Here is a 14123-nt window from a genome sequence, read left to right on the forward strand (position 1 = left end):
AGACTTGTTTTAAAGCAGGATGTTCAAAGTTCTGTCCATGTTTTTTAATTTTTGTGTAAGTGCTGCCTAAATAGGTCTCTCTATGGTAGTTAAGTCTACATTTGCATTTTATTTTTGTTTTACTATGTAAATCATTGCACATAATAGTGTGTAAAGGAGACAAAAATTTATTGCTGGCTTTGTGTGCAGCCTTTGATTTAACATGAAGGAATATGTTTTAGTCTTCAAATGTGGCACTTAGGTTTAGTGGTGCACTCAGCAGTGCTAGGTTTTCAGTTGGACTCAATGATCTTAAAGGCCTTTTCCAACCTAAATAATTCTATGATTCTATACATGTTATATACAGTAATATTTATAGTACTGCTGGATGGTCAGGAAGCTGTTTCTAAGGTTACCAGCAGCCCTCCTGCCTGATACTTCACTCTGGCATGGGCATCTCCTTGGTGAGCACCTGAAGAAACTGACTCTCAACACATCGTATTGAACAAATGGAAAACAAATCTGGAAGTGTAACTATAGATGTAGTCACACGTTGCTGTGTCCTTGTAGTTTTCAAGCAACTTCTGGCATTTTGGTACATGAAACACCTGCTATTAATTTCTTTCAAGTGGTAATTCAGTTAAACTGAGAAGATTCAGCATTGGTTAGAAATAACAATATAGTCTGGAAACTGTCACAATGTTACGATGATGTGGTTTTGCAAAGCTTTCATCTCTGAGCAAGTGTGCTCATGTACATCAAGTCTGAAAACCACTGGATTTTATTTTTAGCACTTGCTTTGACTATTATTTTTTTGCAGAATATTATCTGGATTTTTTTCTTACAGGTCCAGTTCATGAGACTGTATATGACTTTTGGAGAATGATATGGCAGGAGCAATCGGCTTGTGTTGTGATGGTCACAAATTTAGTGGAAGTTGGGAGAGTATGTTTTTGGTTTTGTTTTATTTTTAATGCTGCAAGCTTAAAAAACAACCTGCTGACAAGACACACTTTTGGCAGAATGTAGAAGGGTCTTGTGAAGGATGATCCTCCATCCTGAGAGGGGAAGGGGCAAGAGTCCAGACATTGCTGCCATTATGGCATTGCGTAAAATGACTTCTGAAGGTGTTTGCTGTGTTGCTTTCATAAGTAGTGAAAAATTGTCTACATCAAAAATTCATATTTCAACAATATAGATTTGCATATTGTCACTCAAATGAGGAGAGTAAGTGGACTAGTGAGGAAATGAGCTCCAATATCAGTGGCTAGAAATCAGCAAATTATTTATAGTTCAGCAGTAACACATCCCTCAGGGAGTTCTATAAAGTATCTGGGATTACTTGCAACAGTTTGATTATGGATACAAAATGCATCCTAGTTTAACCTAAGTGGAAATGTATTCCATAGCTCAGCAGTAAAAAAAAATACAGATGCTCATTTAAAAGTGAATTTGACATCTAAGTACAGCTGTGTAAAGCAGTGGAAACTCCTCGTATCTAGTGCTTAACATAACAGCCATTAGCCATGACAAGCCACATGAGTACATGGTCGTTTTGGAAATAAATGTGGTGTCACGTATCCTCAAGCTTTTCTTTTCCATTGGTGTAAAATGCATACCTATTTTGTATTTAGGTCAAGTGTTACAAGTACTGGCCTGATGACACAGAAGTTTATGGGGACTTCAAAGTGACCTGTGTAGAGATGGAGCCCCTTGCGGAGTACGTCGTCAGGACATTCACTTTGGGAAGGGTGAGCAGTGAGCACATTTTGAAAGGGCTCAGCAAAAATACTGTTCCCTGGTAGCAAGGAGGATTAAAGAGGCTATGCTGACATGTGTTCCTGTAGAATACCAAATCCCTCTGGCTCGTTAGCAGGACCACAGTATAGGCAGACTTACCTCACCATGGGAGTTTTGCATTGCATCAGCACTATCCAAACATGTATCTCTCTGTGGGACTTTGAATTTCCCCAGAAACGTCAGCTGCTGCCCTCCCCTCTCTGATAGTCACCTCTTCTCCATAGCCATGCTTCTGCGCTAAGCTCAAGTACCAGGTTATGAGTCATACCTGCTCTTCACCTCCATTCACTCTGTTCTGGCTGCTGCTGAGTCAATCTCAGTCAAAGGACAAATTCTGTGAAGTGCCATATATGTGACACAGTTGTGGTCTTATGGTAAATCATTTTACTTGCCTTTAAAGGTAGCAGGCCATTGTCTTAATTAGCAAAACTTCTGAAAATCAATGTAAAATGCATCTAAGTGTATAACAAACAAAAAAAATCTAATGCGGCAAAACTAGCGTACTTAATGTTGAAAGTAAAAATTACAAACTTCAAAATTAAAAAAAAAAACAGTGACATCTGTAAGCTTCCTGTGGGTCTTTGCTTTAAATAGTTAGTGAAAGGATGAAAACTGCATGTAGATTCTATCAGTATGTGTGATCATTATTCAAGTCAGATAAAATCTAGTCTATGAAATACTTTGAATTTCATAACCTTTGTTTTTTTGCCTTTTTCAGAGGGGCTACAATGAAATCCGTGAAGTTAAACAGTTTCATTTCACTGGCTGGCCAGATCATGGAGTTCCTTACAATGCCACAGGCCTGCTTTCCTTTATACGGAGAGTCAAATTATCTAACCCTCCTAGTGCAGGACCTATTGTTGTCCATTGCAGGTGTGTACAGAAGGGGCAAGATTGATTTTTTCCACAAACGTGTATATGATTATTTACAGTAGTCTATTCTGGAGCATTCATCATTTCAAAGTGTTTTGGTTTTGTTGTTCCCTTTTTGAATTGCCTAATTCACAATGCAGTAGGATCTGGCTGTCTAAAGCAATGTCTGGAAATAACCAGATTCTAGTACACTTCTCCTAAAAGCAATAGCCAGAGAATTTCTTTTTCCTGCTACATCTGCACCAACTAAATCATATAATATTTTAGGCTATCATTTTAGGTAGCTTACAACAATTTTCTGACAGCATTCGAGAATGAGCGTAGATACATCTGCTCTGATAGTTTGGTGTTGCATATAATGTCTGAACAGATTATTAATTTAAATCAAAGTAAGCAAGTAGATGAAGGAAGATGGAATTAGGTTAATGGCAACAAATACAGAACGTTGTTTTTCCTGTGCAGGTTTTGCAAGGTTTTGTTGTTGGGACACAGTCCTTTGACAAATAGAATTTGTTTTCAACAAATATGTGATTTTCTTAAACATTTTCATCAAGTGTTTAATTACATTTTGTACATAAAGTTACTCAGCCTTTATAGATTTTAATAATTCAGTGTGCAAAAACTGACCATAGCTTTATGTAAAACCAAAATAAATCATGAGTGAATCTTCTGGATACTGCGTTAAATGTGCTGTCTGAACTAGCTTGGAACTTGGCCAGTAAAACATACACTTGAGTTTCTTATTGCAATATATATCAATTAAAATCATCCTTAGTCTTATTAAAGAAAAGATCTGTCATATTCTGAAGTGCATAAGCTTAATCATGCTCCAGATTTTAGTTAAACTAATTTTTTTTCCTTAAATATTTATCTGGATGATACAAGGAGGTTTGGTGGGTTTTTTTGCTGTTACTTAGTGGATCAAATCTGTTGGAAAAAGGTTGTTTTGGACACATCAAAAGATTTAAAGGACATTATGATGAGAAGATAAAAATTAGATAGTGTTTGTGATGACAGAACTGAATGTTGTTATAAAAATGCCCTCAGTAATGGTTATAAAGCTTGTAGATGTTTTCCTGGGGATATTCCTAACAGTATTTACTGGTTCTTTCTAGTGCTGGTGCTGGACGGACAGGTTGTTATATTGTGATCGATATCATGTTAGATATGGCAGAAAGAGAAGGTGTTGTGGATATCTACAACTGTGTCAAAGCTTTACGGTCCCGTCGCATCAACATGGTACAGACTGAGGTATGGCAGTTTGCCTTCAAAGCCTTTTGAAACGTACTACGTCAGAATTTCACTGTGACTCTGAAAAGAGCAGGCAGTGGCCTTCTTGAGGGTTTATCTCCATCAGGGAGCATTGCTCAGTGTTAACAGTGCCCAGAACGAGGGCGGTACAACAAACGTGACAACTCTTTTAGTCTTCACACAAACAAGTGCCCACCTCACTGGGTAACAAAAGGAAAGCAAGGAGGATTTTTTTAGGGAAGACCTATCTACATAAGACCTGTCTGGGACATCTCTCCCCAGCTCTGGTATCAGCAATTCCAGGAACCCACGGGTGGAATTTCAGCAGGTTGCCACTGGTTTTAGACTATCTCCAATCACTTTATCCATAAATTGACTGTTGCACTTTATGTCTATTTCTCTCTCCCTTTTCAACTGTTTTTGTTTGCTTTATTAACCTTACTGCCAAGCTTTTACCATTTTTTACCCTTTTGGTTTTTCAACATGTCTTCAGTAGCTTCACAGTAAAAACCATTGCCTTAGTAATGAAGCTCTAGCAGTTCCCATTCTGCCACCAGAGTACCATTGAGCTTCCACAGAAACATAGTTTATTCATTTATATTAAGACAGGCAACCTGAAGTGGTTTGCCATTTCTCTCCATAGGGACATCTACCTGAGAAGTTATTTCACCTGTGACCACATGGAAATCTCTGCAGTTGGCAACCAGGCATATCAGTATAATTTGGTGCAGTTTTTGTTCCATGCTTCAACCTGTGGCAGTTGAACAGATAAATGTTCATGGTCAACTAGTCCTGCTACAGGGCCATTAACCTTTGGGAAGTGCCTGGGGTGTAGTGTTTCAGTCTGACTGCTTCAACTATCCCACCTGAATCTGCATGTGAATTAACACCTCTATTATTATTCCTTTCTCTCCTTTTTGCCTCTTACCTCTCACCTTCTCTCAGAGGTTCGTATGTACACAGAAAAATAAAGCTGTAATTGCATCAAGTTCTTGTTATATGGGCAACAGTGACACCAATAGCTCTATAGCTGTGTGGGTAAGGCAGCAAAGGCTGTAGAGACAGAAGATGACCATGGTCCCTGGACATGTGCTGTTTCTACAGGCACATATTAAAGTTTATGCTGTTAGAACCTCATTTGTACACACAGTAACTAGGTGAGGCTGGCACAGTTCTAGACATGGTTTACATCTATTACTCTCAGGGTGAGTAAATATAATGGGCATTGTGTAAAAATTGACAGAAGACCTAATTGAAATAGTAGTGCAGTTATCTAGGACTCAGGCTATCTCAAGGCAAGTCAGAAAAAAATGGGAAGAAATGGTGCTTTTGTTGGAACACACTTGAATTTATTACTGGCCTAGAGCTGGCTATGAGGCAATTGGGGTACTAGCTTGCACATGCATGAGGATAGTGCAGTGTGCAAAATACTGGCTAATCACACTAGTAGTGCTTGAAGCAATTTACTCTTTCTGTTATTATCAGAAGACCGAAACCTATTAAAAAAATTAGTATTGCCAACAAGTCATTGGCATATGCACAGAAACCCATAAGCACTGCAAGAAAACTAAAAACCTCATGTTAAAGAAATTGCTATCCCCGCTTTGTTAAATTTTACTGAATTTAAATTGGTCATGAAGAAAATGCCCTTGTTAACTGCATCCCAATAAGAACAAGACTGTATTTGTATTAAAACATTTTTTAATGTATTGATGGACACTACCTTGATGAGTTTTCCAGTGTGCAGTAAATCTGTTTATCCTAAAAGAAGGAAAGATCTGTTGTTTTTAAATGGCTATAATTTTTGTTTCTTTTCCTGATTTGATAGGAGCAGTACATCTTTATTCATGATGCCATTCTAGAAGCTTGTCTGTGTGGAGAAACTGCCATTCCTGTCTGTGAATTCAAAGCTGCTTATTTTGATATGATTAGAATAGACTCTCAGACAAACTCTTCGCATCTCAAAGATGAGTTTCAGGTATTCACAGTTCCTACTAACTCTTGATGCAACAACAATTTTTTTGCCTCTAGATACATTTAATTTATTTTAATGAAAAGGCTTTTCAAATAACTTAAATAGCATTTGGTCTCTAGCTTTTGTCCACAAAATAAAGCACCCACATTTATGTGCTTTGCAAAGTTGTTTTAAATATGTAATATCCTTCCTTTAATAAAATAGCATAGAAATATCTATCTGGAATAATGAGCAGTGAGTAGGAACCAACAGAGAGTTTTGGCTTGCATTTGCACAGCTAAGGAATAGCTCTTTAGGGCTCCAAAGGATCTTGGTTTTTTATTCCTTTCGGAAAGGATGCTGTCATGTGGAATGTGTTCAGTGGTATGTGGAGTGCCTTTCATACCCGCAGCTTAACCTCCCTTGAAAAGCTCCAGCATGTCCAACAAATGGATAGGAGTTCATATTTGCTGATGTCTTCTCGCTAGTGCCTCACGTTTTCTCATATTGCAATATTTTACATTAAATCTTGCAGAATCTTGAGTCCATTTTGTGTTGATTCAGCGCACTAAAGCAAGCATCCTCTTTCCCTCAGACCCTGAATTCTGTGACCCCTCGCCTGCAAGCGGAGGACTGCAGCATAGCCTGCCTGCCAAGGAACCACGACAAGAACCGCTTCATGGATATGCTACCACCTGACAGATGTCTGCCTTTCTTAATTACTATTGATGGGGACAGCAGCAACTACATCAATGCAGCTCTTATGGACGTAAGATACTATCTTCTTTGTCTGCACAGTTTGCCATGAAAAGCTCTGTAATATAAGAGAGAGCACTTGCTGGTTTAAAAAAGGGTAATTCTTTGTTACTGCAGTGCCCAGTAAAACAGTCCTAATGAAGAAGTCTGGGGGGGAATGGGTAAGAAGCCCCACCAGCTTGTGTTGTTTGTTCGGAAGGTTTATTATCTTTAGCCTTTTGCATCTTTGTGGGACCCACTGGAAATCTCACTTTTTTAACAGCATTATATAAAGCTCAAGTCTCTAGACGTCCAAATCTCAAATCTCAGCAGGATTTCAAAAATCTGCTGTTTGTCAGATAACCTGCCTGAGCATGAGGTTACTATCACTATTTCATAAAAAAAGGCTTTCTATATTGAGGCAGGAGTGACAGAGGAAGAAAAAATTGTTTCTTTGGCATGTTTGGGTATAGAGTCGGGGGTTTTGTTGTTCATATTTTGAGTTGCAGCTCTTTAAAGTTTAACTTAGAGTGACAGAAGTACTTGTCAGGGGAAAAGGTGAATTAATAGGAAAAATGGAGTTGAACCTGCTTATACAGGTCTAATCGATAAATCAGTTAATCACACATGCTGCCAGATACCTGCTTGTGCCTCCCATTAGCATTTCCTACAATAGGCCTCTAAAGCTACCTTTACAGTAAATACTTAAACAAGTGGCCTGATTTCCAGGTGCACCTCACCTTCCTCAAAAATAAAGTGGTGTCAGAAACTGCCATGTCAAGGAGAGATGCTGGAATAAAATAGCAAATAGCTGCAGAAATCATTAGCACTGAATGATGTAGCCATCTTTGAGTTCTACCTGAGCTAGTGCAGGAAACATTTGAACTGATAGCAAAATGCAGTCCCTAATCTCATAATTAGCTATCGTGCCAAAAAGATTAGAGGAGTAGCGTGTGTAAGACCAATGTATTAGGGAGTTGCTGGGTGACTGAGTCAATGAATGAATAAAAGCAGTGAGCAGAATTTTGGTAGCGATCAAAATTGTTTAGAATTGCAGTTAAAATTACATTAAGTACCTGGATAAAATTGATGGACTATGGACCAACCAACACAGCTGCACAGAGGAGTGTAGTCTGGGGTGAAAGGAAGACAACACAGGCTGTGGGTGGCAAGAGAGGACTCTGAGTGTGCAACAGTATGTGGCAGCAGGGACAAGAACCAAGCAATGTATTAATGGATCGGAAATCAGAGGCAAGTAAGGAAAGGCAGAAATTTTTAAGACTGATTTATTCATGGGGGGGGGGAATTACTCCTGGACAAGGAAAGGGGACTTTTAATAGCAAAATAGAAATGGAAACTTTCCCCTTATCTTTCTCTTATCTCAAGAAAGACTAGACATTATGGGGAAGAGGGATAGGAAAACATCAGCTAGAACATGTTTTATTTCTTGAAAATACAGGGGAAGAATCAAAATTGGTTTTTCCTGTGTTGTCCCTGGGCAGATCTAGGAAGGAAGACACAAGCTGCTACTACCCCAACATGATTCCTGCATTAGAAAAGGATAGGAAAAATCTAGATTAAAATAATTGGTAGCCTCCTTACTCTCTTGTCAAACAAGTACTGATCATAAAGACAAGTTACAGTACAATAATAACAAGTTATTGGAGGATATGTCAGTATATTGCATGTGAAGATCCCTTATATCAATCTTCAGACAAGTAAGTTTCCATACCGGAAGTGGTTTATCTATGGTACTAGGTCTTTCTCTTAAGTTAATTTACTTAATTTGGTAAAAAAAAAGCCAGACTGCTTTTGGTACCAGCATGGGTGCTAAACATGGGGCTCTCTGTGTTGCATACAGTAGTCCCAGCAACTTCTTTTTCAAACTGGTGACTTACAATCCCATCCACCTCCAAGAACATTCACCAACTTATTCCATTTCTCAGATCAACCTCTTGGTGCTTCCTTAGTACTTCATATCTGTATTCCTTCACTGCAGAACTTTTCCATGCATGGTTGCGAATTGCCTGCAAAAGACTTCTGATCTCTCCTCTTCTGCTTGATACTTGTAATAAATGTACATCAGCAAATGAGCCCCTCAACTGTTAGTTGTGTCTCAGTTAATCTGTGCAAAGCTGAAAATCCCTATTTGCAGTTGTGTATAACACAGCATACAGAAAATGGAAACTGCGGTCATGACAGGAAATAGTACTTTGCTGTTTAACTTATGCTTTCTGCTGGAAATGGGCCCCAGTAATCCTGCAAGTGGTTCTGTGGGTGACCCTGTGGGTGTGCACTGTGAAACAGAGTTTGGGATTGAGCTTAGTCCCTGGTTCAGTCATAGAGTTCACCTACAGCCTGCTGTGGATAGGGTGACTTTCTGAGACCTCTGCACCCCTCCCTGTAACATGGGGTGAAGGTTTCCTGCTTTGTCTCCTGGACACAGTGCCTGGAGCAGAGTTGCCTGAGCCTCAGTTCAGCAGAGCCTTGAAGAGCACCATCAGTGCCCAGAGCATATCTGAACTGAGAAAACAGGGCTTGGTCTGTAACCGAGCAGAAGGCAGACCTGAGCAGAGTAACCTCTTTGTTCTTACTGGAAATGATAATGTATTTTTAACTGTAACATCTTTGGTGAAATCTGGTGTAGTTGATGTCACAGCTTTGTTCTATTTTTATGGGGTTTTTTCTGTTGCAGTGTTTCAGTAGAAGTTAAGTACTTCCCCTACAGGTACTAATAAAATTATTTGCCTTTACAGAGCTACAGGCAGCCAGCAGCTTTCATTGTCACACAACATCCTTTACCAAACACTGTGAAAGATTTCTGGAGATTAGTGTATGACTATGGCTGTACTTCTCTTGTGATGTTAAATGAAGTCGACTTAGCACAGGTTAGTTTGGAGCTTGAATTTTCCGTGTACCGTTGCATACTTTAATCACTCTGCATTCACTACATGATGAAAATGTAGAGCAGTGCAGTGATTTTACAGTTATTCTCTGCTTTACAGAAACTAATCAACACTAGTTGTTCACTGAAGGTCTGCAGTGGAATAAGGCAATGCTCAAGGTGTAACTTACAACATTTAATTATGTCCATTTTGTTCTGGCCCAGGGCTGCCCGCAATACTGGCCCGAGGAAGGGATACTGCGGTACGGTCCCATCCAAGTGGAATGCATGTCGTGTTCAATGGACTGCGATGTCATAAACCGAATTTTCAGGATATGCAACCTAACAAGAGTAAGCATTATCATAACAATATGTGACAGAAAAATATGTTATTTTTAATGCTCTCTAGGCTGTTCTACTTCTTCATTTTGAATAATAATAGAATACTAATGTTCTTAAGACATTAACCAGAAAAGAGTCAGACAAGCATCACTGTCTAATACTAATTTCTAGTACTTTTCTACAGCTACACACTAAACAGAGAGAGCTTTAGGGAGAATGAGTGTTTTTCTGTGACATTTTCCCTGATGAGTAGGTGTATGACAAATATTCTGTAGTCTGTTTGTTTGGTGTACAGTAAAAGAAATATCCCTGTAATGAACATGTATTGACAAGTATTTAGTTCATACTCTGATAAGATGTTTTCCGTGGTGAATCAGGAACAGGAAAGCTGAGAGTGGTTATACAGCCAGGACCTTCTCAGCCTAAGATGTGAAAACCACAACATAAAAGGAGGATTGTGGCACCCTGTAAAGCAGGGCGTGAAAAAACTCTGAAAGCTCCTCTGCCTCTGAAGGGTTCTTCACCACTGTGCCTCGACCTACATTTATCATCTTTTTCTCAAGCTCAGTAGCAGTGCCAGTCTTGCATTCTTGTCAGCTCTTTCATACCATACACCATCTTGTCTTTTTGCTATCCCACAGTGTTTCACACTATTGCAGCATTTTCTCAGACCCTGCTTGCCACACAGCATTTCTTCCTTGTCTCACCTCTATGCATCACTTATGTCGCCTGCCATTAAAGAGTTACAGATGCTTGTGCCACCGTTCTATGTACAATTAACCAGCAATCCCTATTTTACTTACCATGACTGATTTGTATTTTTCATCCAATATTGACTTTACCACTGACTGCTACTTGGAATATATGTTTAACTTCCATGAATTTTGAAGGATAGCTGTGGGGAAAACTGATTACTGTGTATACACAAAGATTTTTCTTTTTATTTGATTTTTATTTTCATTTTTCAGGGAGCAGAGGTCACTTTTCATGTGACCAGTATTTTACTCAAACTTTTATTTTGCTTATATTCAGAACTATGAAAAGCATTTTCAGCTTTTCGTGCCTTGTTTGGAAACTACAGGAAACTGAGGTGTGGGCACACTGGCAAATATTACACCATATCACTTTTTTCTTGTATTTTGAGACTTCCTCTTTTTTTTCTATTTTTTTTGGTTCATTTCTTATTTTTGTTTTTTCCATTTCTTCTTTTTTTATGATGTTTTGATTTTCTACTCCTCTACGTCTCTCTCTCTCCCATGGCTTTTTTGCCTATACGTCTTGTTTTTAAATATCTCTCTGCTCTGTTCTTCCTTTTCTAAAATCCACAGTCCTACTCCTTTTCGTCATCTTCAGCTGCAAGAAAGTGAATAGACTATTTATTCTTCCTGTTATTGAAGCCTTTATTGTGACAGTCTAATTGTATTCAAAGCTCTCCCTCTATCGCATCTAGCATATGGAAAGCTCAGAGACTGGCAGCAAGGCTGTCATGATTATCATCTGGTAAAAGGGAAGACTTCAAGGACAATAGTTGTATTTGTGCACCAATATTACTTGTTTATTTGTAATGGGATCAGTTCATGCTTAGAAGTCAGAGATCTCTCTCTTCATTTCTGCGGGTCTAAGAACTTAACAGTGATTTTTTTATTGATGATTGATGTTAAGCAAGCTTGGCACTTAGAATCTAGGGAATTTGTCCATTTAAAAGTCAGGATAGATTACATTAGTGATTGATAAGCTGTGATGATGTCTTCAATGTAGTCCCCTTTTTTTCCCTTTTTTGACATCTTCCTTGAGCTCAAGTGGTATAATTTAATGGAGAGCCTACCATACTTGTTGGAATCTGTTCATAATATAAACACTTAGGTTTCATGTTAGTTTTATACTTTTGTTTTCTAAACTAAGATGTAAAGGTGTCGTTTTGACCTAAAGCTCTTTGATTTTCCCTCAGCCACAGGAGGGCTATCTGATGGTGCAGCAATTCCAGTATTTGGGATGGGCTTCTCACAGAGATGTACCAGCTTCCAAGAGATCCTTCTTGAAGTTAATTCTGCAGGTTGAAAAATGGCAAGAGGAATGTGAAGAAGGGGAGGGCCGGACCATCATCCATTGCCTGTGAGTAACTTGGAGAAAGTCAATTGCTGTTCTTCAAATAAATGGTTATAAATTACTTCTTGTTTTAAATTTAAGCAGTATTCTTATGGATACCTTTTATTAAAAGAAAGTAAGCACCACTGCTTTTGGTCAACTTTTGGATTTGTCTGTATCAGGTCAAAGTACCTGATGGAAAAAATGATACTACAGTGATACTGTGTATTTGCCTTCTTCTGTACATACTAGCATGTTTTTCAGGTACAAAACCTTTACAGATAAACAACTTCTGCCTGGTTTCAGAAGGAAGCCTTTTTTTGCTGAGTGCCAAATAGTTATTTTTTTGTGCCACTCTTGCATATTTTTTCCAGAAGGAATGCCTGCAATATTTTGAGGTGTTTAAACTGAAAACTATGGATATATGAAATCAGAGAAAAGTTCTATTACAGTATGTGATCCTACAGCTATTGTCAGTAAATGACTGCTGGCTGCTTGTCTGGACCTGATGCTTAAATGGGAGCTGGTCTGAGAGTTTTGAAAAGACGGCATCTTTTTCTCCCTAAGCAGAGAATAATTGATCTCTTTGCTACCTTATTTAAATACAAAGTTTTAAATATAGAAATTGAATTATGCATTTTTCCTTAAAAGGCTTCTGTTTAAATGTTCAGAATTAACTAGTGACCCCTTTCTGCCTATCCCACCTCAAACTTCATAAGAGGAAATATGAATTTCTTTGAAAATAATATTAAAATAGTTCAGAAGTGTGCCTAAAGGTCAACAAGATATTGAATAATTGATGCTTATTCTATCTGGCTAGATAATCCTCATATCACAGGATAATTTAAGTGAGTGTCTTTCCACAACTAAGTGGAAAAATTGCTTGCCATTGAACTTGGGATTTTTTTTTTTTTCTAATGCTCTACTTGCCATGGAACTTGTGTTTTGGGGTTTTTTTCTAATGCATATGTGATTTAGACTTATAGTATAGCTGGGCAGCATGGTTGACTGTAAGGACAGAATTCAAAAGTGGTAATTGAGAGAAAGGTCAGAAAAAGCAAATTTCTTAGACCAAACCCACTGGAGCTGCAATGAGATTGCTAAATTCTGATCTCCCTCTGGGACTCATGAATCACTCGTGCTTACAGCATGAAAGAACAGAAATGCATTTTGGATGTTCTCTTAGGTCATAGTGATATATAACCATCTCTTTTCCTTGTGTACAGAAACGGCGGTGGCCGGAGCGGGATGTTCTGTGCCATTGGCATTGTGGTTGAGATGGTAAAAAGGCAGAATGTGGTGGACGTTTTCCATGCTGTGAAGACTTTGCGGAACAGCAAGCCCAACATGGTAGAAACTCCAGTAAGTACCAGCCCATCAGGGTTACTGCAAACAGCAAGGGAACCAGAGGCTCTCTTGTTGTGTGAGCTGCACTCTCAGTCCTGTGCCCACAAAACAGTGCAAACTTATGATGGGCCACAAGAAGAAAGGGACAGATACTGAGTGTACACACAAGTCAGCACTGAAAGAGGACTGACTAAGCATTTTACAGTACTGGTAGCATGATTTTCACAGAAAATATTCTGAGTTAACAGAATGCACTTTAATCTCCCAAAATAACCTGGTCTGTTTGAAAGGAAGTTGCAGCAGGCTGTGCTCAAATAAGCCATCTTGAAATTTTACAGAGTAAGACATTTCTCCTTGGTAGGAATAGGCTGTAAAGTAGAGATTCGTAGCTGGATTTGTGAATATTTTTCTCCTTAGTAACAACTGCTGCTTTGAAAGTTTTATTGAATAACAATAATCTTTTTTACTCAGATTTGTAGTAGTCAAAATGATACCTCAGAACTTAAAATCAAAGACTTGGATCTAGTATGTTGCAAATGAATATAGAATCTAGAATCATTTAAGTTGGAAAAGACCCTTAAGATCATTGAGACCAACAGTTAAATAATAACCAATATAAACAGTAAACTAATTGTCACGGGAAATGTGGCAGAAAAGAAGAATTTTCTGTCCAACCTGTGTTAATTTATTTTTTTGTCTATCAGTGTCCCCCCCAGGAGATCAAAGCCTTTTAATGTCCAAAAGAGTCTGTTAGCGTCTCACCTAATGAGACCCTTCGCTTAACAGATTTGCCGAGACGGACAGGACATTTGATACCGTTTTATATCAGGACTACACTTAATAGCGGTAGGAAAACCCCTCAGTGGGTTTCTC

The 14123-nt window shown here is 38.5% G+C and overlaps 1 protein-coding gene across 13 annotated transcripts in view; it reads left to right on the forward strand.

The window, feature by feature from the left end:
* PTPRK (protein tyrosine phosphatase, receptor type K) overlaps positions 1 to 14123 on the forward strand; it is a 397175-nt gene that overhangs the window by 379194 nt on the left and 3858 nt on the right. For all 13 annotated transcript variants that reach the window (XM_027691497.1, XM_027691405.1, XM_027691440.1 and 10 more), the window contains 10 exons: positions 827 to 924; positions 1614 to 1730; positions 2498 to 2652; positions 3768 to 3903; positions 5732 to 5881; positions 6453 to 6626; positions 9349 to 9480; positions 9702 to 9827; positions 11767 to 11930; positions 13130 to 13265. In XM_027691497.1, coding sequence (XP_027547298.1) covers positions 827 to 924; positions 1614 to 1730; positions 2498 to 2652; positions 3768 to 3903; positions 5732 to 5881; positions 6453 to 6626; positions 9349 to 9480; positions 9702 to 9827; positions 11767 to 11930; positions 13130 to 13265 — 1388 coding nt within the window. The remainder of the gene's footprint in view (positions 1 to 826; positions 925 to 1613; positions 1731 to 2497; positions 2653 to 3767; positions 3904 to 5731; positions 5882 to 6452; positions 6627 to 9348; positions 9481 to 9701; positions 9828 to 11766; positions 11931 to 13129; positions 13266 to 14123) is intronic.

Source organism: Neopelma chrysocephalum, unplaced genomic scaffold (genome assembly GCF_003984885.1).
Source record: "Neopelma chrysocephalum unplaced genomic scaffold, ASM398488v2 Primary Assembly neopelma1_23, whole genome shotgun sequence".
NCBI classification, from domain to species: Eukaryota; Metazoa; Chordata; class Aves; order Passeriformes; family Pipridae; genus Neopelma; species Neopelma chrysocephalum.